Below are 27,952 nucleotides of genomic sequence, written 5' to 3'. Positions count from 1 at the left end.
GTCATTGCTGCTGTAAAGTGTAACAGTAACCACTGCATTACTGTGCCTGTCACATCAGCCCCATGAGTCTGTACAGAACCTGTACCCCGCACTCCAGGGTGAACAGTCCCAGTCTATTCAGTCGCTCCCTATCACTCAAGCTGCCCAGTCCACTCATAAGTCTTTCCTGCACCCTGTCTTGCTTAATCACATCCTTTCACAAACCCACACCGGATTGTGTTTCACCGTGGTTGGTGAAACACTCAGCCCTTTGAGATTCTTCAGGCAAAAGAAAGGAAGCCTGAAAATGTCCCATCTCTCACAAGCAGCGAGGTGGTTTAGAGATGTTTGTGATGGCTCGACAGGAACTGCTTCTAAAGTTGACTCAAAAGAGCGCTGGCATTTTATGGACTCTGTGAACCTTCTGTGGTGGGGCTTTCCTGCATTCCGGAGGAGGAGAAGTTCGGACAGGAGAGGGCAGCAATGTTCCTTGTAAGCGAGGAGCTGCGGTGTCTCACACCGTCAGATCGTGGGGGCTGGGAGAGTGAGAGAAGCACAGGGAATTCGGGAAGTCTTAAAGCAGGACAAGGAAGAAAGTCATTTCAGAGTAACACAAACAAAATGCTGGAGGAACAGCAGTTCAGGCAATGTCTATGGGAAGGAATAAAGAGAAGTGGAAGGGAAGGGGAAAGAAGGTGGCGGTGGGGAGGGAGTACAAGCTGGCAGGTGAGGGGATGGTAGGTGGTGGGGGGGAAATGAAGTGAGGAGCTGGGAGGTTATAGGTGGAAAGGGTAAAGGGCTGGAGAAGAAGGATTCTGATAGGAGGGGAGAGTGGATCGTGGGAGAAAAGGAAGGAGGAGGGGCACCAAAGGAAGGTGATGGGCAGGTGAGGGAAGAGAAGAGGTAAGAGGGGAGCCGGAATAGGAGAAGGAGGGGGTAGGGAAGAAATTACCATAAGTTGGAGAAATCAGTGTTCGTGCCATCAGGGTGGAGGCTCCCCAGACGGAACGTGAGGTGTTGCTCCTCCAATCTCAGAGTGGCCTCATCGTTACAGTAGAGGAGTCCATGCACCACCATATCGGAATGGGAATGGGGAATGGAATTTAAATGGTTGGCCACTGGGAAATCCTGCTTGTTGTTGATGGAGTAAAAGTGCTTGGTAAAGCAGTCCCTCAATCTATGTCGGGTCTCACAGGAGCAGAGAGGCTACACTGGAAACACCACATACGTATAGTCATGGGAGTGTAGCGGTTAGTACAATGCTATTACAGCACAGGGCGTTGGAGTTCAGAGTTCAATTCCAAATCCTCTGTTAGAAAGTTTATATGTTCTTCCCTTCTGCGTGTGTGTTTCCTTCCACAGTCCAAAGGTGTACTGGTTAGTAGGTTAATTGGTCATTATAAACTGTCCCTTGAATAGACTAGTGCTAAGTAAGTGGGTTTGCTGGGCGATATGATTCAGTGGACCGTAAGGGCCTGTTCCACACTGTATCAATAAAATAAAATATGGCAGATGATCTGACAGACTCGAGATTCAGGTTCCAGAGCTTGGGAATGAGCAGAATGATAACAGGAGGGGAGGTGGGAGCAATGGTGAAGAAAGGTGGGAGAACATGCAGGCCAGAGGTTGTCCCCTGCTGGTCTGGTGCTGATCAAAGGGGAAGTGGCAGAGGGAATACCATGTAGGGAAGTGCATAGTCATGCACTTTGGTAGAAGGAATAAAGACATAGACTATTTTCTAAATGGGGAGAAACTTCAAAAATCAGGGGAGCAAAGGGACTTGGGAATTCTCATGCAGGTTGAGTTGGTGGTAAGGAAGGCAAATGCAATGTTAGCATTCATTTTGAGAGGACTAGAATACAAAAGCAAGGATGTAACCTGAGGACTTATAAGGCATTGGTCAGACTGTACTTGTAGCATCCTGAGTAGATTTGGGCTCCTTATCTAAGAAAAGATGTGCTGGCATTGGAGAGAGTCAAGGGAAAGTTGACGAGAATGATCCTGAGAATGAAAAGGTTAACTTATGAGGAGTGTTTGATAACTCTGGGCCTATACTTGTTGGAGTTTAGAAGAATGAGAGGAGGATCTCATTGAAATGTATTAAATATTGAAAGGCCTTGATAGGTTAGATATGGAGAGGATGTTTGGAGAAACTAGCACTAGAGGGCACAGCTTCAGAATTGAGGGATGTCCATTTAGAACAGAGATGAGGAAAAAAAATCTTCAGCCAGAAAGTGGTGAGTCTGTGGAATTCATTGCCACAGACGGCTGTCCAGGCCAAGTCACTGGGTATATTTAAAGTGGTGGTTGATAGATTCTCGATTAATCAGGGAGTCAAAGGTTACAGGGAGAAGGCAGGAGAATGGGGTTGACCCCAATACTGCTTCAATGTCTTATGGTCTTATGGGACAGGTGGGAAAAGGGGAGAGGAACTGTACATTTATTGTGGTCATACATAGACACTTTATAAATGCTATGGATCTGAGCTTTCAATCTCGGCTCTGCCTGTGACCACAGGAAACTGCAGAGGGTTGTGGGCACAGCTCAGCACATCACGGAAACCAGCTATGCACTCTCTCTACACTTTTCACTGCCTTGGTAAAGCAGCCAGCATAACCAAAGACCCCACCAGCCCCAGATATTCTCTCTTCTCCCCCCTCCCCCAAATGCGCAGAAGGTACGAAAGTTTGAAAGAGGTGGCTGAAGAGATTATGAAGGCCTTAGTAATGATCTTTCAAGAATCACTAGATTCTGAAATGATTCTGGAGGACTGGAACATTGCAAATGTCACTCTATTCTTTGAGGGAAGCAGAAGAAAGGAAATTATAGGCCAGTTAGCCTGACTTCGGTGGTTGTAAAGATGTTCGAGTTGATTATTAAGAATGAGGTTTTGGGGTACTTGAAGGCACATGTCAACATAGGCCAAAATCAGCATGGTTTCCTTAAGTGGAAATAATTGCCTTACAAATCAGTTGGGATTCTTTGAAGAAATAGTAGCTTAGTAAAGCTTAGTAAAATAGAGGCTATGGTTAACCCCAGGTAATTTCTATAGTAAGGACATGTTTAGCACAGCTTTTTGGGCTGAAAGGCCTGTATCGTGCTGTGGGCTTTCTGTTTCCTCGTCTATGTTTCTAAGTAATGGACCAGGTAGACAAAGGAGAATCGGTGATGTTATTCATTAAGATTTTTAGAAGACCTTTGACAATGTGCTTATCAAGATAAAGGCCCATGTCATTATAGGAAAGATACGAGCATGCTTAAAACACAGAAAATGCTGGAGGAACTCGGCAGGCCAGGCAGCAGCTATGGAAAAAAGGGTCTCGCCCCAAAATGTCGACTGTACTTATTTCCACATTGGCTGACTGGCAGGAGGCAAAGAGTGGGAATGAAAAGGGCTTTTTCTGGTTGTCTGCTGGTGTTGGGACCACTTCTTTGAATGTTATAGAATCAATAATCTAGGTAAAGGAATTGATTACTTTGTGGCCGTGTTTGCGGATGATACGAAGATTGGTGGAGGGGCAGATAGTACTGAGGAAGCAGTGTGTCTGCAGAAGGACTTAGTCAGACTGGGGGAATATGCAAAGAAGTGGCAGGTGGAATATAGTGTAGGGAAGTGTATGGTCATGCCTTTCCCTTATCTTCGGTAATAGGAATGAAAGCTTGGGCTATTTTCTAAATGGGGAGAAAATTCAAAAATCCAAGATGTAAAGGGACGTGGGAATCCTCATGTAGGTTTCTCTAAAGGTTGCCTTGCAGGTTGAGTTAGTAGTAAGGAAGGCAAACTTGTGAGAGAGTGAAAAGGAAATGTAGTCCAATGTGTTTTTCAAGCAACACACATCAAAGTTGCTGGTGAACGCAGCAGGCCAGGCAGCATCTCTAGGAAGAGGTACAGTCGACGTTTCGGGCCAAGACCCTTCGTCAGGGCTAACTGAAGGAAGAGTTAGTAAGACATTTGAAAGTGCGAGGGGGAAGGGGAGATCCAAAATGATAGGAGAAGACAGGAGGGGAGATTTGGAGCCAAGAGCTGGACAGGTGATTGGCAAAAGGGATATGAGAGGATCATGGGACAGGAGGTCCGGGGAGAAAGACAAGTGGGGGGGAACCAGAGGATGGGCAAGGGGTATAGTCAGAGGGACAAAGGGAGAAAAAGGAGAGTGAGAGAAAGAATGTGTGTATAAAAATAAATAATGGATGGGGTACGAGGGGGAGGTGGGGCATTAGCGGAAGTTAGAGAAGTCAATGTTCATGCCATCAGGTTGGAGGCTACCCAGACGGAATATAAGGTGTTGTTCCTCCAACCTGAGTGTGGCTTTATCTTTACAGTTGGGGAGGCCGTGGATAGACAAATCAGAATGGGAATGGGATGTGGAATTAAAATGTGTGGCCACTGGGAGATCCTGCTTTCTCTGGCGGACAGAGCGTAGGTGTTCAGAAAAGCGGTCTCCCAGTCTGCGTCGGGTCTTTCCAATATATAGAAGGCCACATCGGGAGCACCGGACGCAGTATATCACCCCAGCCAACTCACAGGTGAAGTGTCACCTCACCTGGAAGGGCTGTCTGGGGCCCTGAATGGTGGTGAGGGAGGAAGTGTAAGGGCATGTGTAGCACTTGTTCCGCTAACAAGGATAAGTGCCAGGAGGGAGATCAGTGGGGAGGGATGGGGGGGATGAATGGACAAGGGAGTCATGTAGGGAGCGATCCCTGCGGAAAGCAGAGGGTGGGGGGAGGGAAAGATGTGCTTAGTGGTTGGGTCCCGTTGGAGGTGGCGGAAGTTACGGAGAATAATATGTTGGACCCGGAGGCTGGTGGGGTGGTAGGTGAGGACCAGGGGAACCCTATTTCTAGTGGGGTGGTGGGAGGATGGAGTGAGAGCAGATGTGCGCTACACATTTTAATCCCACGTCCCATTGCCACACGTTTTAATTCCACATCCTATTCCCATTCTGACATGTCTATCCATGGCCTCCTCTCCTGTAAAGATGAAGCCACACTCAGGTTGGAGGAACAACATTTTATATTCCATCTGGGTAGCCTCCAACCTGATGGCATGAACATTGACTTCTCAAACTTCCGCTAATGTCCCACCTCCCCCTCGTACCCCATCCATTATTTATTTTTATATATACATTCTTTCTCTCACTCTCCTTTTTCTCCCTCTGTCCCTCTGACTATACCCCTTGCCCATCCTCTGGTTCCGCCCCCCCCCGTCTTTCTCCCCAGGCCTCCTGTCCCATGATCCTCTCATATCCCCTTTGCCAATCACCTGTCCAGCTCTTGGCTCCATCCCTCCCCCTCCTGTCTTCTCCTATCATTTTGGATCTCCCCCCCCCCCGCCTCCCATTTTCAAATCTCTTACTGACTCTTCTTTCAGTTAATCCTGACGAAGGGTCTCGGCCTGAAACGTCGACTGTACCTCTTCCTAGAGATGCTGCCTGGCCTGCTGCGTTCACCAGCAACTTTGATGTGTGTTTCTTGAATTTCCAGCATCTGCAGAATTCCTGTTGTTTGTGTTCAATGTGTTTTTCAGCTGGGTTCAAGAACCTGATGTTGTTGAATCTTGAACTGTGGGTCTTCAGGCTCCTGTACCTCCTGCCTGACAGCAGCATTGAGAAGAGCGCATAGCCAAGACATTTGTGGTCCTTGATGATGGATGTCACCTTCCTGAGTCATCACGTTTTGTAGATGTTCTTTCACGCTGATGAGAGTTGCACTCGTGATGGAACTGGCTGAGCTCCACCCTCTCTGTATCCCCTTGTGTTCTTGCTCATTATATTTACTGCACCCGGCTGAGATGCAAGCAGTAAGAGTGCGTGGCCCAGACGGCCGGAGTCCTTAATGATAGATGTTGTCTTCCTGAGACATTGCCTCTTGTAGCTGTTGGCTAATGATAGAGAGAGCTGTACCCATGATGGAACCAGCTGAGTCCTACCATGCTATGTGGCCTCTCCAACCTTGTGCATTGAAGTTCACTTACTAAACCAGGAATGCTTTCCATTACATCGATGGAAGTTTGACTACAGAAAGGGTTTGATTGTCAGTTTGGACTCGAACTAGGTGAGGAACAATGAGGCTTAGAGATAAATGGAGTTTAGATCACCCTAAGGGAAAACAAGGGAGTCCGGTGAGGAAAGGATGTGTTCACTCACCTCAAAACCATGAACCCAACAACATCTCAGTCCTGACCTTGGCACCTATGGTAAAGTTTGTTAGATCTGGTGACATTAAACCAGAGGTTCTTCGATAGCTTGGTGGTTACAGCCATTTTATTAAGTGTTGCAAGAGCCACAGACAAGGAAAAGACAAAGGAATAGAAGTTGTGGGTCATCTTATCCTCAGACTAGAGAGAAAACAGCATTCAACTGATAAGATGTAACAGACAGAAACTGGAGAAACTCAGCAGATCAGGTAGCATCTATGTAGATACATTTCTGGCTGAGACCCTTCATCAGGACTAGTGATAAGAACTAGCCAAAAAAATAGTCAGATTTAAATGGCATGACACCTGCTGCAGAAATATCTGCTGAGAAGCTTCTAGAAAACAAATTAGCTATACAGTACTAGAATTACTGGAAAATTTACTGAACAACTACACATACATTCATGGGCCACTTTATCAGGCCCACTTGTACTCCTGCTCGTTAGTGCAAATGTCCAATCAGCCAATCACGTGGCAGCAACTCAATGCATAAAAGCATGCAGGCATGGTCAAAAGGTTCAGTTGTTGTTCAGACCAACATCAGAATGGGGAAGAAATGTGTTCGAAGTGACTTTGACTGTGGAATGTTTGTTGGCACCAGAAGCTGCTGACCTCCTGGGATTTTCCTGCACAACAGCCTCTAGAGCAGGAGTTCCCAACCTGGGATCCATGGATCCCTTGGTTAATGGTATTGGTCCACAACATAAAAAAGGTTGGGAACCCCTACTCTAGAGTTTACAGAGAATGGTGTGAAAAACAAAACAACATTCTGTGAGCAGCAGTTTGTGGACGCAAATATCATGTTAATGAGAGAGATCAGAGGAGAATGGCCAGACTGGTTCAAGCTGACAGGAAGGTGACAGTAACTCAAATAAACACATTACAATAGTGGTGTGCAGGAGAGCATCTCTGAATGCACAACACATCAAACCTCAAAGTGGATGGGCTACAGTAGCCGAAGAACACAAACATACACTCCGTGGTCACTTTATTAAGTATATCAGTTAGGCGATTATATAAAAATGAAAATACAAGCATAGGGAATTTAAAGTACAAAGAAAATTCTAGAAAAATAACAATTCAACATTCAAATCCAACACCACTATCACCGCCTCATTATGGAAGGGAAATTCAAAGTTTATAGTTCAAAGTAAATTTATTATCAAAGTACGTATGTATCACTATATACAATCCTGAGATTCATTTTCTTGCAGGCATACTCAGTAAATACAGGAACACAATAGATTCAATGAAAGACCGCACCCAAGAGGACAGAGAACAACCAATGTGCAAAAGGCAACAAACTGTAAATACAAAGAGAAAAATAGAAGTAATAATAACAAATAAATAAATAATAAATACTGGATATGAGGGGAAGAGTCCTTGAAAGTGAGTCCATAGCTTGAGGAGCATTTCAATGATAGCGTGAATGAAGTTATCCCCTTTGGTTCAAGAGCCTGATGGCTGTGGGTCATAAATGTTCTTGACCCTGGTGTTGTGAGTCCTGAGGATCCTGTACCTTCTTCCTGATGGCAGCAGCGAGAAGACAGCATGGCCTGCATGGTTGTAGGGGGAAGGGGGAGTCCTTGATGATGGATGCTACTTTCCTGCAACAGCACTCCGCGTAGATGTGCTTAATGGTGGGGAGGGCTTTAGCCATGATGGACTGGGCTGTATCCTGTAATTTTTGTAGGCTCTTCTGATCAAGGGCATTGATATTCCCATACAAGGCTCTGATGCAACGACTTGGTATACTCACCACCACGCACATACAGAAGTTTGTCAAAGTTCTAGATGATATGCCGAATCTTCGCAAACTTCTAGGAAATAAGAGGTGCTGCTGTGTTTTCTTGCTAGCATGGTCCAGATAAATGGCTGCTTTCTGTGGGGAAAGTTCCTTATGCTTTCCCTCCTCAGTCGACAGTGTCTGAGCAAAAGCAGCCCTCTAGTTAAAAACAGGAAGCTGCAAGTTCTTTAACGAGAGCCAAGTGGCTCATTACTGGAGAATGTACTGGAGTGGTTGTTGGCTGGTCGTGCTTTCCGCCTTCTGCAGTGGGCTGTGCAGGTGACCCAGTCAAGTTAAACCCCTCCCCACAACCCACTACCCTAGAGCAATGGACTTCAGATTCAAGTTCAAGCTCAAGTTAGTTGTTATTCAACCACGCACATGAATACAGCCAAATGAAATAGTGTTCCTCTGGGGACCTGGTTCAAAACACATAACCACCAGTCACACACGGCACATAGAGTTCATGCAATAGTTGCAAAATCTAATCTCGCCCAAGTCATGTCCTGTAGTTTGATGGTATGTGGATGTTGTCCTCGAGCCATGTTTCTGCAAGAACAAGCGTGCATCAGTTCCTCATCTCACACAAGTGCAGTCGCAGATGAATACAATCCAGCTTGTCTTCCTCCGAGCGAACACAGGAGAGCAGTACCAATGGGAGGGGCCAGCCCCAACCCAGTACGGAACTGAGCTGCTCACAGCCAGCTCCAGCGTCCCCTTCCTTGGCTGCCGCAGCAGGTGACCTCAAGGCATGACTGCTGCCTGGTCTGTACCACAGTCGAGGCAATGTAGCTTCCCCACTGCCAGTTTCACCAATGAACCAATGAATCTGCTCACAGTTTGCCCACCACACGAATCCCTGGAATTGTACAATACCCCATTCCCTGACTAGAGGTTCCTGAATTAGCAATTTGGACTACTCCGGACAAATGACAAGAACCAAAAACATTTATACACAAGGGTACATCCTTATTGGAGTTGGTTTATTACTGTCACACTCTAGGTACTGAGATACAGTGGAAAAACTTGTCTTGATTCACATACTGCTCATACAGATCAAATCATTGCACAATACATTGAGGTAGTAGTCCGCCCTCTGGTGATCAGGCTTGACCATGGATATGTGCCCTAGCTGCCTATGTGATACATAGGCCTGGGAGGTACAATATGGAGAGCAATCTGTTGCCCATGCAGCAGACTCCCCTCTCCATGCAGCTGATGAATACCTAGGAAAGTCAGAAGCTGATAGAGTTTGGGACCAGCGGCATCACAGGAGTTGCCAGTCAGTGTTGAACTCAGCCTTAGGGACTCGAGGTCTAGAGTTTTTCTCAGGGTTTACTCCCGAAGCCTTTCCCATGAAGCCGCATGGCCGTGGAGTTTTCCTTCTCCCAGGTAAGCTGATCAATCACGGCTGATGAGGTCCATCTGCCCGAAACAACTGGTTTTAGGGTGCCAGTAACCCACCTTTGCCCCTTCTCCTGTCAGTAGAAATGGTTTCGCTGGGCTTAGTAGCTAAGTTACACGTGAATACCAGGTGTTAGACTTGGTTGTCAAAGGCTATTTGAGGTGTGTGTCATTGGGAGCATTTAATAGCTCGTGGAAGCTTATCTTACTATCCCCTCCCCTGTCTTGGCAATGACAACCTTAAGGAACTGCTTTGAGGTAGTACAAGGGAAACAACATTAGGGCCTTTCAAGAAACTCTTTGACAGACACAGGGATGATAGAAAAATGGAGGGCTATGTAGGGTTAGATTGACCTGAGAGTAGGTTATAAGGTCAGCACAATATTGTGGGCTGAAGGGCCTGCACTGTGCTGTGTGTTCTATGTCCTAAGGACAGAATGCATAATAAAATATTGCAGTTACAGACAGAGTGCATTGCAGGCAGACAATAAAGTGCAAGGTTCAAATGGGATAGCTTGTGAAGTCAAGAGTCCATCTCATTGTGCAAGGTCCCTTCAAGAGTCTGATAACAGCAGTTCAAGGATCTGTTAAAAGTTATTAACATTTTTAGAAGACTTTAGTTAATAAGGAACAAAAATGTGGCAAATGGACCAGGGGCTTGTTGACTGGGTGGAGAGGAAGAGTCTAGGACTTAGGAAATCTCGTTCTCTCTGAAGAACAAGTCAGCTATTTAGGACTGAGATGAGGAGGAATGTCTTCACTCAGAGACCACTGGGGAAGTCAAAGGCCCAAATGTCCGTGAGTCTGACTCTGCTAGAGGATGTAGGCTGAAGCTGGCCTGTCCTTATATGTACATGGGTTGGAGAGAGGAATGGGGCTTGATTTTGCTGCTGCTGTTCTGTTGCTTGTTGTGTCCGTGTTGTTCTGCTGAATATGGTGTTTTGGCGCCCGAATTTTTGGCGACATTTACAAGCTGCAGGTATGTTGGTTGATAATGCAAATGACATAGTTCACTGTCCTGTTGAAGCGTTTCAGCATGAAATGTCAACTGTACTTTTTTCCATGGATGCTGCCTGGCCTGCTGAGTTCCTCCAGCATTTTGTGTGTGTTGCTTAGATTTTCAGCATCTGCAGATTCTTTCTTGTTTGTTATTTCACTGTATGTTTTGATGTATGTGTAATAAATAAATGCATCTTGAACCTTGAAGCAGAAGGTGGTGGACCTTTGGAATTCTTCGCCCTGCAGGGTTGTGGAGGCTCAGTCAGCGAATTCCTTTAGAACAGAGATTGATTCTGGATATGATGTGACTCAAGGCCAGGATAAAAGCCCTGAGCTAGATGAGCTGTGAGCCTGATAAAGGGGCTTGAGTGGGAGGTGAGGAGAGGATGCATGACCTGATATTCTTCAAATTGTGTAGTTAATCCAAGGAATGAGGAATCTTCTCAAATGACTTTTGTTTATTATGTATCGATAATGGTTTATTATTGTCACCATGTACTGAGAAGCAACATCATCGTGGATGGTCTGAAGCCTGGCTGTGGAAGGAGGAGTGTTGGGCATGAGGCTAGCGACCTGATCTTGTGAAAACGCAGAGTGACAGAAACACCAGCGGAAGCTGAAAATACCTCATCCATGGAGAGGAAGGATCTTCAAAGATCTATCTATTTATTTAGTGATACAACGCGGAGTAGGCCCTTCCAGCCCTTTGGGCCGCACTGCCTCAGCAACTCTGATTAACCCTAACCATATCACGAGATAAGGTTACCATGACCAATTAATGTACCCAGTACGTCTTTGCCCTGTGGGAGGAAAATGGAGCACCTGGGGAAAAACCACGCATTCCACAGGGAGGACGGACAGGATGCCAGGATTGAACTCTGAATTCCAGAACACCCTGAAACATACCAGAGTCGCACTAACTGCTATGCGACACTTGTGTCCAGTGACGGGCTACTTGAAAGGCTGGCCCAGGACACAGGACTGTCAGCGGCCTATGGCCCAGTAGGGGTGATGGGCTTAAGAAGAAGTACCGAGAAAGAGTGAACGTCTTTGTGTGCCATCTAAACAGATCATTCCATACATAAGTACATCGAGGTAATAGAAACGAAAACATTGTACAGAATATAGTATTACAGAAAAAGCGAAATGCAGATTGACAAAAACTGCAAGGATCATATTGAAGCAGATTGGGAGATCAAGCGTTCATCTTTTAGTATACGAGAGGTTTATTCAAGAGTCTGATAACAGTGGGATAGAAGCTGTCTTTGAGCCTGGTGGTACGTGCTTTCAGGCATTTGTATCTTCTGTCCTATAGAAGGGGGAGAAGAAAATGTCTGGGGTGGATGGGGTCTTTGATTATTTTGGCTGTTGTACTGAGGCAGCGAGAGGTGTAGACAGAGTTAAAGGAGGTGAGGCTGGTTTCCATGATGTGTTGAGCTATCCTCTCTTCCCATCCTCTTGTGGGATTATGTGCCGTGTCGTATGACGTAGGCCATCATGGTCTTTCCATCGCCATGATTGTTATTGGCAAAATTTTCTACAGAAGTGGTTTGCCATTTCCTTCTTCTGGACAGTGTCTTTACAAGATGGGTGACACCAGCCATTATCAACACTCTTCAGAGACTGTCTGCCTGGCGTCCTGGCGTCACATATCCCAGGACTTGTGATATGCACCAGCTGCTCATACGACCATCCACCACCTGCTCCCATGGCTTCATTTGACCCTGATCGGTCCGGGGGGGGGGGTGGTGGGAGGAGGGAGGAGGAGCTAAGCAGGTGCTACAACTTGCCCGAAGGTGACCTGCAGGCTAGTGGAAGGAGGGAGTGCCTTACACCTCCTTTGGTAGAGATGTATCTCCACCCCACCACCCAATATATAGACAATGCAGAATGAAGTGTAAAAGCTGCTGGAAGAGTACAGTGTAGGTAGACAATAAAGTGCAAGATCATAACTAGGTAGATGGTAAGGTCAAGAGTCCATCTTATTGTATGAGGGGACCATTCAATAGCCATACAACAGTGAGATAGAAGCTGACCTTGAGCCCAGTGGTACGTGCTTTCAGGCTTTTGTATCTTCTGCCTATTTGGAGAGGGAAGAAAGGAGAACATCTAGGGTGGCTGATGTCTTTGATTATATTGGCTTTATTCCCAAGGAAATGGTTACCTTCAGAAGATGGTGGTGGGATGGCGAATGAGTGTGGGTTGTAGTCAATGTGTTGGCTGTCCATGGTATCCAGCAATGACAGGAGGTTTGTGCAGGAGAGCTTATAAAGTGGAAAAGCCGTTGCACTTGGACATTCCACTCTCAACCGTGGAAGTCCGGGCCCAGTGGTATGAATTACCATCACAAACTGGGGTCTTCCTTGATTGCAGTGGATGACCATGACTTATTCTGTGCCTTCACTCTCCATGGAGTGTTGCAGTACCACCTTCTTGTCCATTGGATCTCATTGTTGGTCTCAATCACCCAGTACGCTGGAGCTGACTTTGAATGCTAGGACAGGCATGTCCCTATCTCACCAGGGTATGAGGCTTTCCAGGTACCCTCACCTGGTTTAGCCCACCTGTGGAAGCAGTGTACAGAGGTGTAGCTATTGCTGCATGCAAACAGCTACTTGGAGCCACAGATTGAACTGAATGTGCACTGGGGGCCAAAGATGAGTGAGGTGTCCCAGAGTGAACACTACTAACCCCTTCACCAGAGGTGCTACCCCTCCCTAGATGCCCCGTACACCTGCTGTAGTGAATACAACAGGATTAAACATCATGGGATCAATATTGGAGGCTGAAGCAGGTGACCTGATCCTATGTCAATGACTAGATGGCTGTAGATTTGAAAAAAGTGCTTGATTTCTCTGAGAAGATGTATGTTGTCTCCTGAACTTCCAGTTCCGATGGTCTAACAATCTTCTCTCTGGTTTCTTCCTCCAACATCTCCCTCAGCTCTGTGTTCCTGACTTCTTCAGCGAGGGCCTGCTGAGATGGGTATAGCTTTCCTCGCCTTCCTCACTCACTCCTGCTCTTTGTTTACCCTTAATGTTTACCATCTACTTTTTCGATCAACGTTAAAGGAAAACTATCATTGAAATCTCAGTCCCTCCTCACCTCTCCCTACCTGTAATGTAACCTGTGTTTGGCTTAACAAAGGCAAGTTGTGTCTCTCCAATCATCTGTCTTTATGTCTCAGATTTACCCCCAGCTTCTTCTACCGACCCCATTGTATCACTGTGGAAAATTATCCATCCTTCCCCTCTCTCCCCCTCTACCCCCTCCGCTTCCCCCTTCCCACTCCCCTTTTGTCCTCCTCTGCTATCTCCCTCCTCTTTCCCCCTCCTCTGCCCTCTCTCCCCATCCACATCTCCCCTCCTCCCCTCTCCCTTCCTCCTCATTCCTCTTCCCACTCTGCTTTGCCTCTCTCCCTTCCTCCTCTATGGTCACCAATCTCTCTCCCTCCTCTCTCCAACCTCCCCTTTACCACCCTCTAGCTCTCTTTCTCTCTCTCTGAATCCTTCCTCCCTCACTCACTCTCCCTCCCCCTTCTCTCTCTTTCTCTCTCTGTCTCTCTCTCCTCCTCTCTCCCTTTCCCTCTCCTCCTATCTCGCCCTTCCCCGCCCTATGTGTGTCTGATTGGTTCTTGTGTAAACCCCGAGTGTGCATGTGCATGCATGCCCGCTTGCGAGAGCTGTTGCTGTGCGGCGCGGAGAGAGCTGGGGCGTAGGTTGAGCTACCCCCCCTCCAGCCGGGACCTCGGTCACCCTGTGAGTGCACAGGGAACAGACCGCTCCCCACCCTCCACACTCGTTCTGACCCCTGCTTCTTCTCCCGGCAGGAGGATGACACGGATCTGCCGTACCCGCCTCCGCAGCGGGAAGCCGACATCTACATGGTGCCTCAGGGCATCAAGCCTGTCCTGCAGCGTACTGGCATTGAGGTGGGTCACCGCTCACACCCCTACGTCCACTCACCCCTCCCACCCACAGTGGTGGTTGTCCGGTCACTCACTCAACACGGTAACAGCCCCTTCAGCCCATACCAGCATGCTGTCCCCCATGACCACCAGAGTTCAATCAAAGATTAGCTTTACTTGTCACGTGCACAATGAAACATCAAAACATGCAGTGAAATCCATCGCTTGCAGTACTGACCAGCACAGTCCGAGGAAGCACTGGGGGCAGTCCGTAAGTGTCAGCACACTTCCAGCGCCAATACAGCATGCCCACAACTTACTAAATCTAATCTTCACATCTTTGAAAAGTTGGAAGAAACCAAAGACCCAGAAGAAATCCTGGCAGTCATGGGGGGAACCTACAGTATAAGTTCCTCACAGACAGTGGTGGGAATTGAACCCCAGTCTTACAGCTGGCCTATTCTTACATGCCACACCCCCACCAAGCTAGTTACACCCAACTGCCTTTGACCCTAATCCTTCCAAACCTTTCCTATCCTTTTACTTTTCAAAATGTCCTTGAAATGTTGTCATCATACCAGCCCCAATCACCTTCTGGCAGCTAGTTCCATAGAAGGAACACCCTCTAGATGAAAAAGAAGCCCCTCATATCCCCTTTAACTCTCTGTCCTCTCACCTTAAACCTGTGCTCCCTCGATTTTAGTTCCCCTTCCCTGAGAAAATGATTTTCTGCATTTACCCTTCCATGCCCCTCTAGATTCTATACACCTCTATAAGGCCAGCCATCATTCTCCTACACTCCCAGGAATTAAGTCCTAGCCTGCCCAACCTCTCCCTATAGCTCAGTCACGTGTCCTAGCAACATCCTCATAAATCCATGTTAGAGAGGAAATGGATCTGGAACCATTGGTTGGTGAATTTCCACGCCCCACCACCAATCCCTCAACCCATCTCTCTCTGCCCCCACCACCAATCCCAACCCATATCCCTCTGCTCCACCACCAATCCCCCAACCCATTTCTCTGAATGCACCACCAATCCCACAACCCATCTCTCTCTGAAGGCACCACCAATCCCACAACCCATTCATCTCTGCCCCTACCATAACCGTGTAAACAGTCCCTTCAGCCCAAGTCATACTTGCAATTGGCCTGTGCTTACAATCATGTCCAGTCAAACTCTGCTAGATCCTGCTCAATAATAACAATAACAATAATGGACAAAATAAGTTATGCCTTGACACACCTTCTATACAAGGATGATTGAAATTATCTGCTCCTTCATCAGCAAAGCTAAAGCAATTAATTCAAAAGATATAAACATGACGTTTGGACCAGATACATGCAGAGCATTAAATATAAAGAAAGGTGCAATAGAGCTAATAGAATACAAAACAGAGCAGCAGGATACAATACAACTGGTGAATGAATATAAAACATGTAAGTATCTGGGATATTAACAAGCAAAGAAAATAGATCATAGTGTGATAAACGAAAAACTTTTGACAGAATTTTCTCCAAGGCTTAAGAAAATCTTAAGAAAGGCTTAAGGCAATAAACACTTTCACTGTAACCATAATAACATATTCTTTTGGTATAATATCTTGGTCAGAAACTGATCTGGAAAGTATACAAAAAAAAGAACTGAATGACAAATTTCAGAAAAATTATGTACATTTAAACATGTTTAGATGAACATGACCTGACACAGAATGGAGAAGAGGAATAACAGACATTAAAAATCTACACAACAGTCAGATAAAACTTCTAAGGATAAGCTTTCATCAACAAAAACAGAATTCAGCACAACATGTCAGCATATGCAATTTTGATAAGAAGTACACACCTCTAAATTTAAATGGGAGCTCAAGCCAGAAAAATGAAGAAATTACCACTATTGAAGAAATAGTTAACCAATGGAAGAGCATAATCCTCCATGGAAGACATCCCCATGATCTGAGCAGACTAGATGTCGACAAGACAGTGTCGAATGCCTGAGCCAGAGTTGGAGACCTTTCCCCAGAAATAGAAGCACTACAGGACCAGGTGGTTAACACAAAAAAAAGATCAAAAATGCATGATAAAAGACCAAAAAATTCAAGATGATAAATGTAGAAAATGCCAAGAAAACCAGAAACAATCCCAACACATTGCAAGATCCTGTAGCAGTTTAACTCAATCTGATTACTTAGACAGCCACAATTGGTAAACATAATTCACCAAAATCTTATTTTAAAATACCAACTCATAAAAAGGAATCGTATTTTACTATAAATACAAGCCTGATCCAGTTTTAGAGGCAGAATTCCATAAATTATATTATGACTGATCCATTTTTACAATCTATAATAACCATCTGGATGTAATAATGCAGGATAAACAAGCAAGAACAACTTATTTAATAGATATAGCCATTCCAAACACAGATAACATACTGAAATCAATAAGTGAAAAACACCAGAAATATGCTGAATTAAAAGAGGAAATTGCAAGACTTTGGAACATGAACAGGGTATGAATTGTCCCAATAGTAATATCCACAATCGGAATCATCCCACAGTCACTACACAATAGCATTAAACAATTAGGGCTACACAGTAATATCTATGTAAATCTTCAGAAAGCCACAATACTAAACACCACTAGACTAGTTCTAAAGTTCCTGGCAATTGACAAATGAGTGTGTTTGGCTATGCCCGTACCTCAGGTTTTAACAGCTTGAGCTGAGAAAAAAATAACGAATACTACCAATAATAGTGTATTGATAGAGCACCTTTGTTACAGACTATGTAGTTCAAAGTGCTTTACAATGGGGTAAAGTACAAACATGAAAATAAAAAAACATAAAATATTGGTTAAAATCTAGTTTAATTTAATAAGTTTAGAGCAGGTACTTAAAAATGTCAACTGAGTCGTATCCCACATTGAGTTCCACAGATTAGGGGTGTATTTCAAAAAAGTGACCTCCCAATGATTGTTTGAGGGAGATTGTTCAAATTTAAGAGACTGACAGAAGACTGGCTCTACAGTTTGCCCTGGCCCACTTCAGCACCTTAACTGGTGAACTGGTAGTGTCTTTTTTCATAACTAATTTAAAACTAGCAGAATGACTGTGACTGGACCCAATGTGCTGATCAATGAACACTTCTGCTATATGACCCTCCTCATGCTTTAGGAGGAGGCCCAGTGTCACACCCTCTCTAGTATGTCCTTCTATATGTTGACTAAGGAACCTTTCTTGGACATAGTCCACAAATTGCACTCTGTCCAAGCCTTTCACACTAAATTATTGAACATAGAACGTAAAAACCATACAGAACAGCACAGGCCCTTCGGCCCACAATGTTGTGCCGACCCTTTAACCTACTCCAAAATCAATCTAATCCTTTCCTCAACAATAGCCCATAATTACCTATCTAAGAGTTTCTTAAATGTCTCTAATGTATCTGCCTCTACCATCAACCCTGGCAGGTCGTTCCACGCACCCACCATTCTCTGAGTGAAAAACTTACCTCTCACATCCCCGTATATTCTTCTCCAAGTCTATGACTATGCAGTCGATCTATACCTCATCATCTTGTACACCTTTTATCAATTCACCTCTCGACCTCCGCTTCAAAAAGAGAAGCCCGAGCTTGCTCAGCTTATTCTCATAGGACATGCTCTCCAATGCAGGCAGCTTCCCAGTAAAGAAACTTAGTTCTGACACCTCCCCTCCCCCACCCAAACTGTATTTTCCTCCAATCACCTTAATCTTACTTAGTTAGGCCCCCTCGTATTAGCCATTTCCTCTCTGGGATAAAGTTTCTGGCTTTCGACATCTCACATCATGAAGGCGAATTTGCACCAAAAAGACCCAGGGGCTTGGGGAAGACTCGGTCATCGGTTGTGTGCATTCTCTGCAGATTCTCACCTGGGGCTTGCGGAACCTGAAGAGCTACCAGCTGTCCAGTGTGTCCTCGCCCAGCCTCATCGTGGAGTGCGGGGGAGAGATGGTTCAGTCCTGCGTCATTAAGAACGCCAAGAAGAACCCTAACTTCAGCACGTCCGTCCTCTTCTTCGAAGTGGTGAGTGACTTCGCAGCTATCCGCTGTGTCCCCAGGTCTCAGAGGGCTGATCGGGAAACCCCTTCCGTCCAAGTCAAGTCATCGGTTGATGGTGATGTGCATATGTACGGTGAGATAAAAGTGTAATGAACAGCTTCCTTGGAGCAGTAGCACAGGCATGTAGATTCAGAATCAGAATCAGGTTTATTATCACCATCTAATATGACAGGAAATGTGTCATTTTGCAGCAGCAGTACAGTACAAGACAAAAAATTACTAGAAATTACAAAATAAAGAAAATGAAATAATGTCTGTTCATGAAAACTGATGGCATAGGAGAAGGAGCTGTTCCTGAAACATTGATTGTGGGTCTTTAGGCTCCTGTATTTCCTCCTTTATGGTAATAATGAGCAGAGGGCATGTCCCAGCTGACTGAGGTCCTGAAAGATGCTGCCTTTCTGAGGCAGCAGCTCTCAAAGATGCCCTTGATGGTGGGGAGGCTAGTGTCCATGATGTCAACAACCCTCTGATCTTGTGCTTTGGAGCCTCCATACCAGATGTTGATGCAACAAGTTAGGAATGTTCTCCATGGTACATCTGTAGAAATTTGTAAGTCTTTGCTGCCATACCAAATTGTGTACAGTGGATCCCAGTTAAAATGGCTCATTTTGGCCCAACTAAGCGACTGCCCTAGTTAGTAGAGGTTCAAGGAAATAGTTAAAATGATGTAAAAAGCCAAACTACTGTTTAAATGAGTAACCAATTGTATTACCACAGTACTATAAAACTGTGTAATAGTTCATAATAGTTATTGACGGAAAAATTCATCCAGTGTACACTGCCATGTTCCTTTCATTGAACAAAAGAAATTGTAAATGACAAAATCTGTGCAGACTCCTAGTGTAGGTAATGGACTGCCTTCATCGCCTTCCTGCATGAAATAGTTGGAATCCAACAATAAACTACCTGGCATCCTGTGCAGTCAATAACTCAGGTTCAGATGTGCTTTTGAATTGGTGTCTGTTGGTGCTAATGGAAAATATAACCGAGTACACACAGCTAGCGCCACGTAAAAGTGGTTTGTTCTAAGCACATTCAGCAATTAATGCTAGTTAGATATCGCTCGGCAACCATCTTGTGTCCCAATTAAGCGGCATAGTGTCCCAAGTAAAGGAAGGGAATCCCGACTATTTTCTCGATTAGTTTTTGTTTCTTTAAGTTTCCCAAATAAGCAGCTGACCAATTAACTAATGGCACAATTAACTGGAATCCACTGTATATATAAACGGTGAATAGAAAAAAAAGTGTGCAAACAGGCATTAGTGTAAGAAGTGTGCACAGAGACAAGTCCATGGTTGTGCAAGAGGTGGTCCATAGTTTTCTGTTGCCATGGTAGTGTTAGGGTTGTGTAGGTCTGTTTAGGATCTCAGTGTTGCAGGAAAGTCTTGATGGTGTTGGACTTCAGGGCTGTGTACCTGCTGCCTGACAGTATGAGTGAGAGCATCAGCATCAGAATCAGATTTAATACCACCAGCATATGTCATGAAATTTGTTAAATTAGTGGCAATACATGATGGCATAGAAAAAATCAATCTATCAATTACAGTGAGTGCATGTATTTATGTATATTAAATAGTTAAATTAAAAAATAGTGCAAAAACAGAAACAAATGTGAATTAGTGTTCATTGGTTCGATGTCCATTTAGGAATCGGATGGCAGAGGGGAAGACCCAGATAGTGGGGGTCCATGATGATAGATGTTGCCTTCCTGTAATGCTGTCAGTGGTCGGGAGAGTTGTGAAACTCCTCATCTCTCCCAGTCTTAGATCTCCTTCAGTCACTGCCCACCCCGGACACCCTCTCTTCTCCCATTGGGCAGAAGATAAAACAGCCTGAATCCTGTAAATGCTCTGCTTGAGACCACAGGAAACTGCAGAGATTTGTGGGCACAGCTCAGCGCATCACAGAAACCAGCCTCTCCTCTACAGACTCTACATCAGAACTGAGTGTGGAGGGGAGGTAGCCAGTGTAAGGAGGCAAAAGAGAGGAGTGGCAAGTGATGGGAAGGTGTGTGAAGCGAATTGAACTCAGACACTTTTGTGATCATCCAATATTTCTGTGTTTAATGCCCTTCTGTTTAACATAAGAGAAGAGTCTGATGTCCCTGGGTCTGTACTTGGAGTTCAGGAAAGATATGGAAGGATCTCTTTGAAACCTACCGGCTACTAAAAGGCCTGGATAGAGTGGGCATGGAGATGATGTTTCCATTAGTCGGTGGGTCCAGGACCAGAGGGTACAACTTCAGAAGAAGGGAATAAACCTTTAAAACTGAGATGAGGAGGAATTCCATTAGCCAGAGGACGGTGAATCTATGAAATCCAAGGCCAATTTAAGTGTGATAGGCTCTTGTTGATAAGGGCATCAAGGATTGCAGGGAGAAGGTGGGAGAATGGGAAAAAGCAAAGAAAGAAAATCAGCTGTAATTGAATAGCAGAGCAGCCTCAATGGGCCGAATGGCCTAATTCTGCTGATATGCATTATAGTCCTTCCAACCAACTTCTCTATGTCCTCAGCGTTTACCGAAGGAAGAGCTATATGCTCCACCCATCAGCATCAAAGTGATTGACAACAGGCAGTTTGGGAGACGGCCGGTCGTGGGCCAGTGCACCATCAGGTCTCTGGAAGAATTCTACTGTGACCCATACACAGAGAAGAGAGATATGACACCTCTTCTGGCTGGTAAGAGATTACACAGCTGTCTATTGTGTCTACTAATATAACTTCTCACAGATGCATGCCAGCTAAACAACAACTTACATTGAAGTAACACCACTGAGGCAGGGGTTGGGGGCATGGTGGTGTAACAGTTAGCATAATTGTTTACAGCACCAGAGATCAGGGTTCAATTCACGCCACCGTCTGCAAAAAGTTTGTATACTCTCCTTGTGACCACATGCATTTCCTCCTAGTGCTCCAGTTTCCTCCTATATTCCAAAAACATATGAGTTAGGGTTGGTGAGTTGTGGGCATGCTACATTGGCACTAGAAATGTGGCTATTTTTGGGCTGTCCCAGCACATCCTCAATGCAAATAACACATTTCACTCGATGTTACACTGCACGTGTCGCAAATAAATCCAACCTTTAATCTTTAACATGGCAGCACTCAAAGGTGTCGGAGAAACTCAACGAGTCAGGGAGGGAAAGGGACTTGATATTGTGGTTTAAGATCCTTTATTTGGATGTGCTTTTGCTGGAGTAAGGAAACATCTGCTAGAGGAACTCGACGGGTCGAGTGGCATCTGTGGCGAGAAAGAAATTGTTGACGTTTTGCATCCTGACGCTGGGTTTCAACCCCAAATGTTAACACTTTGGCGTGTCACCTCTGCCCCTTTTTAACCTTTATCGATGCGCAATAGAAAGCATCCTATGTCGATGCATACAACAGGAATTCTGCAGATGCTGGAAATTCAAGCAACATACATCAAAGTTGCTGGTGAACGCAGCAGGCCAAGCAGCATCTATAGGAAGAGGCGCAGTCGACGTTTCAGGCCGAGACCCTTCGTCAGGACTAACTGAAGGAAGAGTGAGTAAGGGATTTGAAAGCTGGAGGGGGAGGGGGAGATGCAAAATGATAGGAGAAGACAGGAGGGGGAGGGATAGAGCCGAGAGCTGGACAGGTGATAGGCAAAAGGGGATACGAGAGGATCATGGGACAGGAGGTCCGGGAAGAAAGACAAGGGGGGGGTGACCCAGAGGATGGGCAAGAGGTATATTCAGAGGGACAGAGGGAAAAAAAGGAGAGTGAGAGAAAGAATATGTGCATAAAAATGAGTAACAGATGGGGTACGAGGGGGAGGTGGGGCCTTAGCGGAAGTTAGAGAAGTCGATGTTCATGCCATCAGGTTGGAGGCTACCCAGACGGAATATAAGGTGTTGTTCCTCCAACCTGAGTGTGGCTTCATCTTTACAGTAGAGGAGGCCGTGGATAGACATGTCAGAATGGGAATGGGATGTGGAATTAAAATGTGTGGCCACTGGGAGATCCTGCTTTCTCTGGCGAACAGAGCGTAGATGTTCAGCAAAGCGGTCTCACAGTCTGCGTCGGGTCTCAACAATATATAAAAGGCCACATCAGGAGCACCGGACGCAGTATATCACCCCAGTCGACTCACAGGTGAAGTGATGCCTCACCTGGAAGGACTGTTTGGGGCCCTGAATGGTGGTAAGGGAGGAAGTGTAAGGGCACGTGTAGCACTTGTTCCGCTTACACGGATAAGTGCCAGGAGGGAGATCAGTGGGGAGGGATGGGGGGGACGAATGGACAAGGGAGTTGTGTAGGGAGCGATCCCTGTGGAATGCAGAGAGAAGGGGGGAGGGAAAGATGTGCTTAGTGGTGGGATCCCGTTGGAGGTGGCGGAAGTTACGGAGAATAATATGTTGGACCCGGAGGCTGGTGGGGTGGTAGGTGAGGACCAGGGGAACCTTATTTCTAGTGGGGTGGTGGGAGGATGGAGTGAGAGCAGATGTACGTGAAATGGGGGAGATGCGTTTAAGAGCAGAGTTGATAGTGGAGGAAGGGAAGCCCCTTTCTTTAAAAAATGAAGACATCTCCCTCGTCCTAGAATGAAAAGCCTCATCCTGAGAGCAGATGCGGCGGAGATGGAGGAATTGCGAGAAGGGGATGGCGTTTTTGCAAGAGACAGGGTGAGAAGAGGAATAGTCCAGATAGCTGTGAGAGTCAGTAGGCTTATAGTAGACATCAGTGGATAAGCTGTCTCCAGAGACAGAGACAGAAAGATCTAGAAAGGGGAGGGAGGTGTCGGAAATGGACCAGGTAAACTTGAGGGCAGGGTGAAAGTTGGAGGCAAAGTTGATAAAGTCAACGAGTTCTGCATGCGTGCAGGAAGCAGCGCCAATGCAGTCGTCGATGTAGCGAAGGAAAAGTGGGGGACAGATACCAGAATAGGCACGGAACATAGATTGTTCCACAAACCCAACAAAAAGGCAGGCATAGCTAGGACCCATACGGGTGCCCATAGCTACACCTTTAGTCTGGAGGAAATGGGAGGAGCAGAAGGAGAAATTATTAAGAGTAAGGACTAATTCCGCTAGACGGAGCAGAGTGGTGGTAGAGGGGAACTGATTAGTGACTTAGTACGACAATGTTCTGTACGTGATCGCAAGAAAACACAGAGTTGTGGACGCCACTCAGCACATCTCAGAAAGCAGTCTCCCCGACGTGGATTCTATCTACACTTCCCGCTTCATTAGTAAAGCAACTAACATAATCAAAGATCCACCCTGAACATTCTCTCTTCTTCACCGCCCCATTGGGCAGAAGATACAAAAGCCTGAAAGCCCATACCACCACAACTGGTCGTCTCCCAGATGATCTGTGGTCAAATACCTTAATGATGATGGCAGAGAATACAGCTCCTTCGGTAAACTCTGAGGGTAAAGAGAAGTCTGAAAGGTCATAGGACATAGGACCCGATGAAGTGTCTCGGCCTGAAACATTGACTGTTTATTCCCCTGCATAGATGTTGCCTGACCTGCTGAGTTCCTCCAGTATTTTGTGTGTTGCTCAAGATTTTAGAGTCGCTTGTGTTTATGATCAAAGTTCAAAGTACATTTATTGTCGAAGTACATATTTTTCACCATATACAACCTGGAGATTCATTTTCTTGCAGGCATACTCAATAGATCCATAATAGAATCAATGAAAAAGACCACACCAATTTTGGCTTTCAATGAGTGTGGAAAAGATAACAAACTGTGCAATTACAAAAAGAAAGAAATAATAAAAATAAATAAATAAGCAATAAATATCGAGAATGTGAGATGAAGAGTCCTTGAAAGAGAGTCCATAGATTGTGAGAACATTTCAATGATGGGACGTGAAGTTGAGTGAAGTTGTTCTATTTGGATCAGGAGCCTGATGGTTGAGAGTTAATAACTGTTCCTGAACCTGGTGGTGTGAGTCCTGAGGTTCCTGTACCTTCTTCCTGATGGCAACAACAAGAAGAAAGCATGACCAGGGTGGTGGGGGTCCCTGATAATGGATGCTGCTTTCCTGCAACAGTGCTCCATGTAGATGTGCTCCATGATGATAGAACAGGCTGTATCCAACACGTTTTGTAGGATTTTCCGTTCAAGGTTGTTGGTGTTTCCATATCAGACTGTGCTGCAGCCAGTAAATATACTCTCCACTGTACAACTATAGAAGTTTGTCAAAGTTTCAAATGTCATGCTGAATCTTCGTAAACTCCTAAGGAAGTGGAAGCACTGCCCTACTTTCTTCGAAGTTGCACTTAGATGCTGGGCCCAGGACAGGTCCTCTGAAATGATAAAAGTGAGGAATTTAAAGTTTCTGCCTCCCTCCACCTCTGATCTCATGGACTGTCTCATGGACCCCCGGTCTCCTCCTCTCATAGTCAATAAGCAGCCCCTTGGTCTTGCTGACATTGAATGAGAGGTTGTTGTTGTGACACCACTCAGCCAGATTTTCAAATCTCCCTTCTATATGCTGATTTGTCACCACCTTTGATCCGGCCTATGACTGTAGTGTCATCAGCAAACTTGAGTATGCCATTGGAGCTCTGCTTAGCCTCACAGTCATAAGGGTAAAGCACACAGCCTTGTGGTGCACCTCTGCTGATGGAGATTTTGGAGGAGATGTTGTTGCCAAATGACTGGGATCTGCAAGTATGGAACTCGAGGAGCCAGTTGAACTCTTGGGCCCCTCTGTTCCACAACACATCCTGGGGCCTTACACATCACTGTGAAAGTCCTAGCTAAATTTGACTTCCCAAAATCAACATTTTGCATTAAACTGAATTTGCTATTCCTTGGCTCACTTATCCTGCTGATCAAGAAACTTTAGATAATCTTCTTCGTTGCCCACCATGTCACCTATATTAATGTCATCTGCAAAATTACTGAATATTCCTTTCACATTCTTTTCCAAATCGTTGACATAGCTGACAAACAGCAGCGGGTCCCGTACTGACCTCTGAGGCAGGAACCTACTTCAAAATTCAAAGTAAAGTTATTATCTAAATACATATGTATCACCATATATTGCCCCGTGATTCATTTTATTGTGGGCATTCACAGTAGATACAAAGAAACATTGGCTTTTATTATTGGTTTTTATTGAGATAAGCAGGGTATAGACCATTCCGGTGCTTCGAGCTTCGCCGGCCAGCAATCACTGATTTAACCCTAACTTAATCACGGGACAATATGCAATGCCAGATTACCCTGGAAGTCGGTACGTCTTTGGACTGTGGGAGGAAACCAGAGCACCCAGAGGAAACCCACATGGTCACGAGGGGATACATACAAACTCCAACCTGGGTCGTTGGTACTGTAAAGCATTGTGCTAACCACTGCACTACTGTGTCCACGATAGAATCAATGAAAAACTACTCATAAACAAAGATGGACAGACAACCAATGTGCAAAAGGCAATAAATTGTGCAAAAACAAAAAGAAAAACAAAATAATAATAATAATAATAGATAAATAAGTTATAAATAGTATTGGGAACATGAGCTGTGGAGTCCTTGAAAGTGAGTCCATAGGTTGTGAAATGAGCTCAGTGTCGAAGTGAGTGAAGTTATCTATGTCAGTTCAGGAACCTGATGGTTGAGGGATAATGCAGCAGGCCAGGCAGCATCTCTTGGAGGAGGTACAGTCGACGTTTCAGGCCGAGACCCTTCGTCAGGACTAACTGAAGGAAAAGTTAGTAAGTTTTCCTTCAGTTAGTCCTGACGAAGGGTCTCGGCCTGAAACGTCGACTGTACCTCTTCCTACAGATGCTGCCTGGCCTGCTGCATTCACCAACAACCTTGAGGTATGTTGCTTGAATTTCCAGCATCTGCAGAATTCCTGTTGGTTGAGGGGTAATAACTGTTCCTGAACCTGGTGGTGTAGGACTCGAGGCACCTGTACTTTCTTCCTGATGGCAACAGTGAGAAGAGAGCATGAACTTGATCGTAGGGGTCCTTGATGATGGATGCTGCTTTCCTGTGACAGAGCTTCCTTGCAGATGTGCTCAATGTTGGGCATACGTTCTAAGAAAAACCCTTCCCCCATCACTCCCTGCCTAACATCAAGCCCATGTGTATCCAATTAGTCAGCTCTTCCTGGATTCCATCTGCTTAACCTCTCCTTGTAGGACAATCCTCTCTTCCCAGTCATAGGTGCCTGGAGCATGCTGTCAAGGGCAGTGGTGGAAGCAGTGATGATAATGGCATTTGACAGACACATGAACAGGCAGAGGTTGAATGGATATAGACCATGTGTAGGTTTCTGAGCAGTCCATCTACACCACCTTACTATTTTTGCTCTCTTTTTGCACTGCTTATTTGTTAAAATATATTTTTTACTGTAACTCATAGTATATCTTATGTATTGCAATGTATTGCTGCTGCAAAACGACAAATTTCATGACATACACTGAGTGTGTTTCTGTATGTTCATGGTCTTCTGCTGCTGTAGCCCATCAACTTCAAGGTTCAACGTGTTGTGTGTTCAGAGGTGCTCTCCTGCTCACCACTGTTGTAATGTGTGGTTATTTGAGTTACTGTCACCTTCCAGTCAGCTTGAACCAGTCTGGTCATTCTCCTCTCACCTCTCTCATTAACAAGGCATTTTCACCCACAGAATGGCCAATCACTGGATATTTTTTGTTTTTTTCACACCATCCTCTGTAAACTCTAGAGACTATTGTGCCTGAAAATTCCAGGAGAAGAGTATGTTCTAAGATGCACAAACCACTCCATCTAGCACCAGCAGTCATTCCATGGACAATGTCTCTTAGATCACATTTCTTCCCCATTCTGATGTTTGGTCTGAACAACAACTGAACCTCTTGACCATGTCTGCATGCTTTTATGCATTGAGTTGCTGCCATGTGATTGGCTGATTAGATATTTGCATTAATGAGCAGGTCTACCTAATAAAGTGGCCAATTGTGTAAGTCTGTGATTATAAACCTGATTCTAATTTTAATTCAAATGCAGCTTAAATTGGCATCATGGCCAGCATAGACACTGTGGGCTGAATGAATGTTTCCTGTTCTGTACTGGTCCTATGTGTTAATTTCAAATGCCCATACAGACAACATCTACTACACTGTCTTCAGTCTTCAAAATTAGCTCCTTAAAAATCTCCATCAAGTTAAATATGCAACCTACAGACTCACTTTCAAGCTCCACAACTCACATTCTCAGTATTATTTAATATACTGTATTAATATACGTATATTTGAGCTGTCTTTGTCAGACTGTTTCTTCCCCCCATAGACACTGCCTGACCTGCTGTGTTGCTTAAGATTTTCAGCATTTGCAGAATCTCTTGTGTGTGACAGATTGTAATTCTAACAGCTCTAGACTGCCTCCACTGGAGAGAATGGGTAACTACAGTTCTCTCCCTTCTGTCTCCCCAGAAGCTCGAAGTCCGTCTTTGCGGGATGACGTGCTGATTGACATTGATGACAGACAGCCTCTGATTCCCAGCCAGGTGAGGGTGTGCTTCAAACCTCTAAATGCACCCACAGCACAGGTGGAGGATGCTGCTGGGATCTGCGATAAATGCATGGGCACTATGTGTTCTGTGTGCTGACTTT

The 27,952-nt window shown here is 45.3% G+C and overlaps 1 protein-coding gene across 7 annotated transcripts in view; it reads left to right on the top strand.

Moving 5' to 3' along the window:
- dysf (dysferlin, limb girdle muscular dystrophy 2B (autosomal recessive)) overlaps window positions 1–27,952 on the top strand; it is a 394,877-nt gene that overhangs the window by 256,248 nt on the left and 110,677 nt on the right. For 6 of the 7 annotated variants that reach the window (XM_063047166.1, XM_063047171.1, XM_063047168.1 and 3 more), the window contains 5 exons: window positions 13,308–13,349; window positions 14,194–14,295; window positions 18,176–18,337; window positions 20,890–21,055; window positions 27,773–27,846. In XM_063047166.1, the coding sequence (XP_062903236.1) occupies window positions 13,308–13,349; window positions 14,194–14,295; window positions 18,176–18,337; window positions 20,890–21,055; window positions 27,773–27,846 (546 nt within the window). The remainder of the gene's footprint in view (window positions 1–13,307; window positions 13,350–14,193; window positions 14,296–18,175; window positions 18,338–20,889; window positions 21,056–27,772; window positions 27,847–27,952) is intronic. The other variant, XM_063047169.1, reaches the window with a different exon arrangement.

Source organism: Mobula hypostoma, chromosome 4 (assembly GCF_963921235.1).
Source record: "Mobula hypostoma chromosome 4, sMobHyp1.1, whole genome shotgun sequence".
In the NCBI taxonomy this organism is placed as follows: Eukaryota; Metazoa; Chordata; class Chondrichthyes; order Myliobatiformes; family Myliobatidae; genus Mobula; species Mobula hypostoma.
This window is presented reverse-complemented; position numbering and strand designations above follow the sequence as displayed.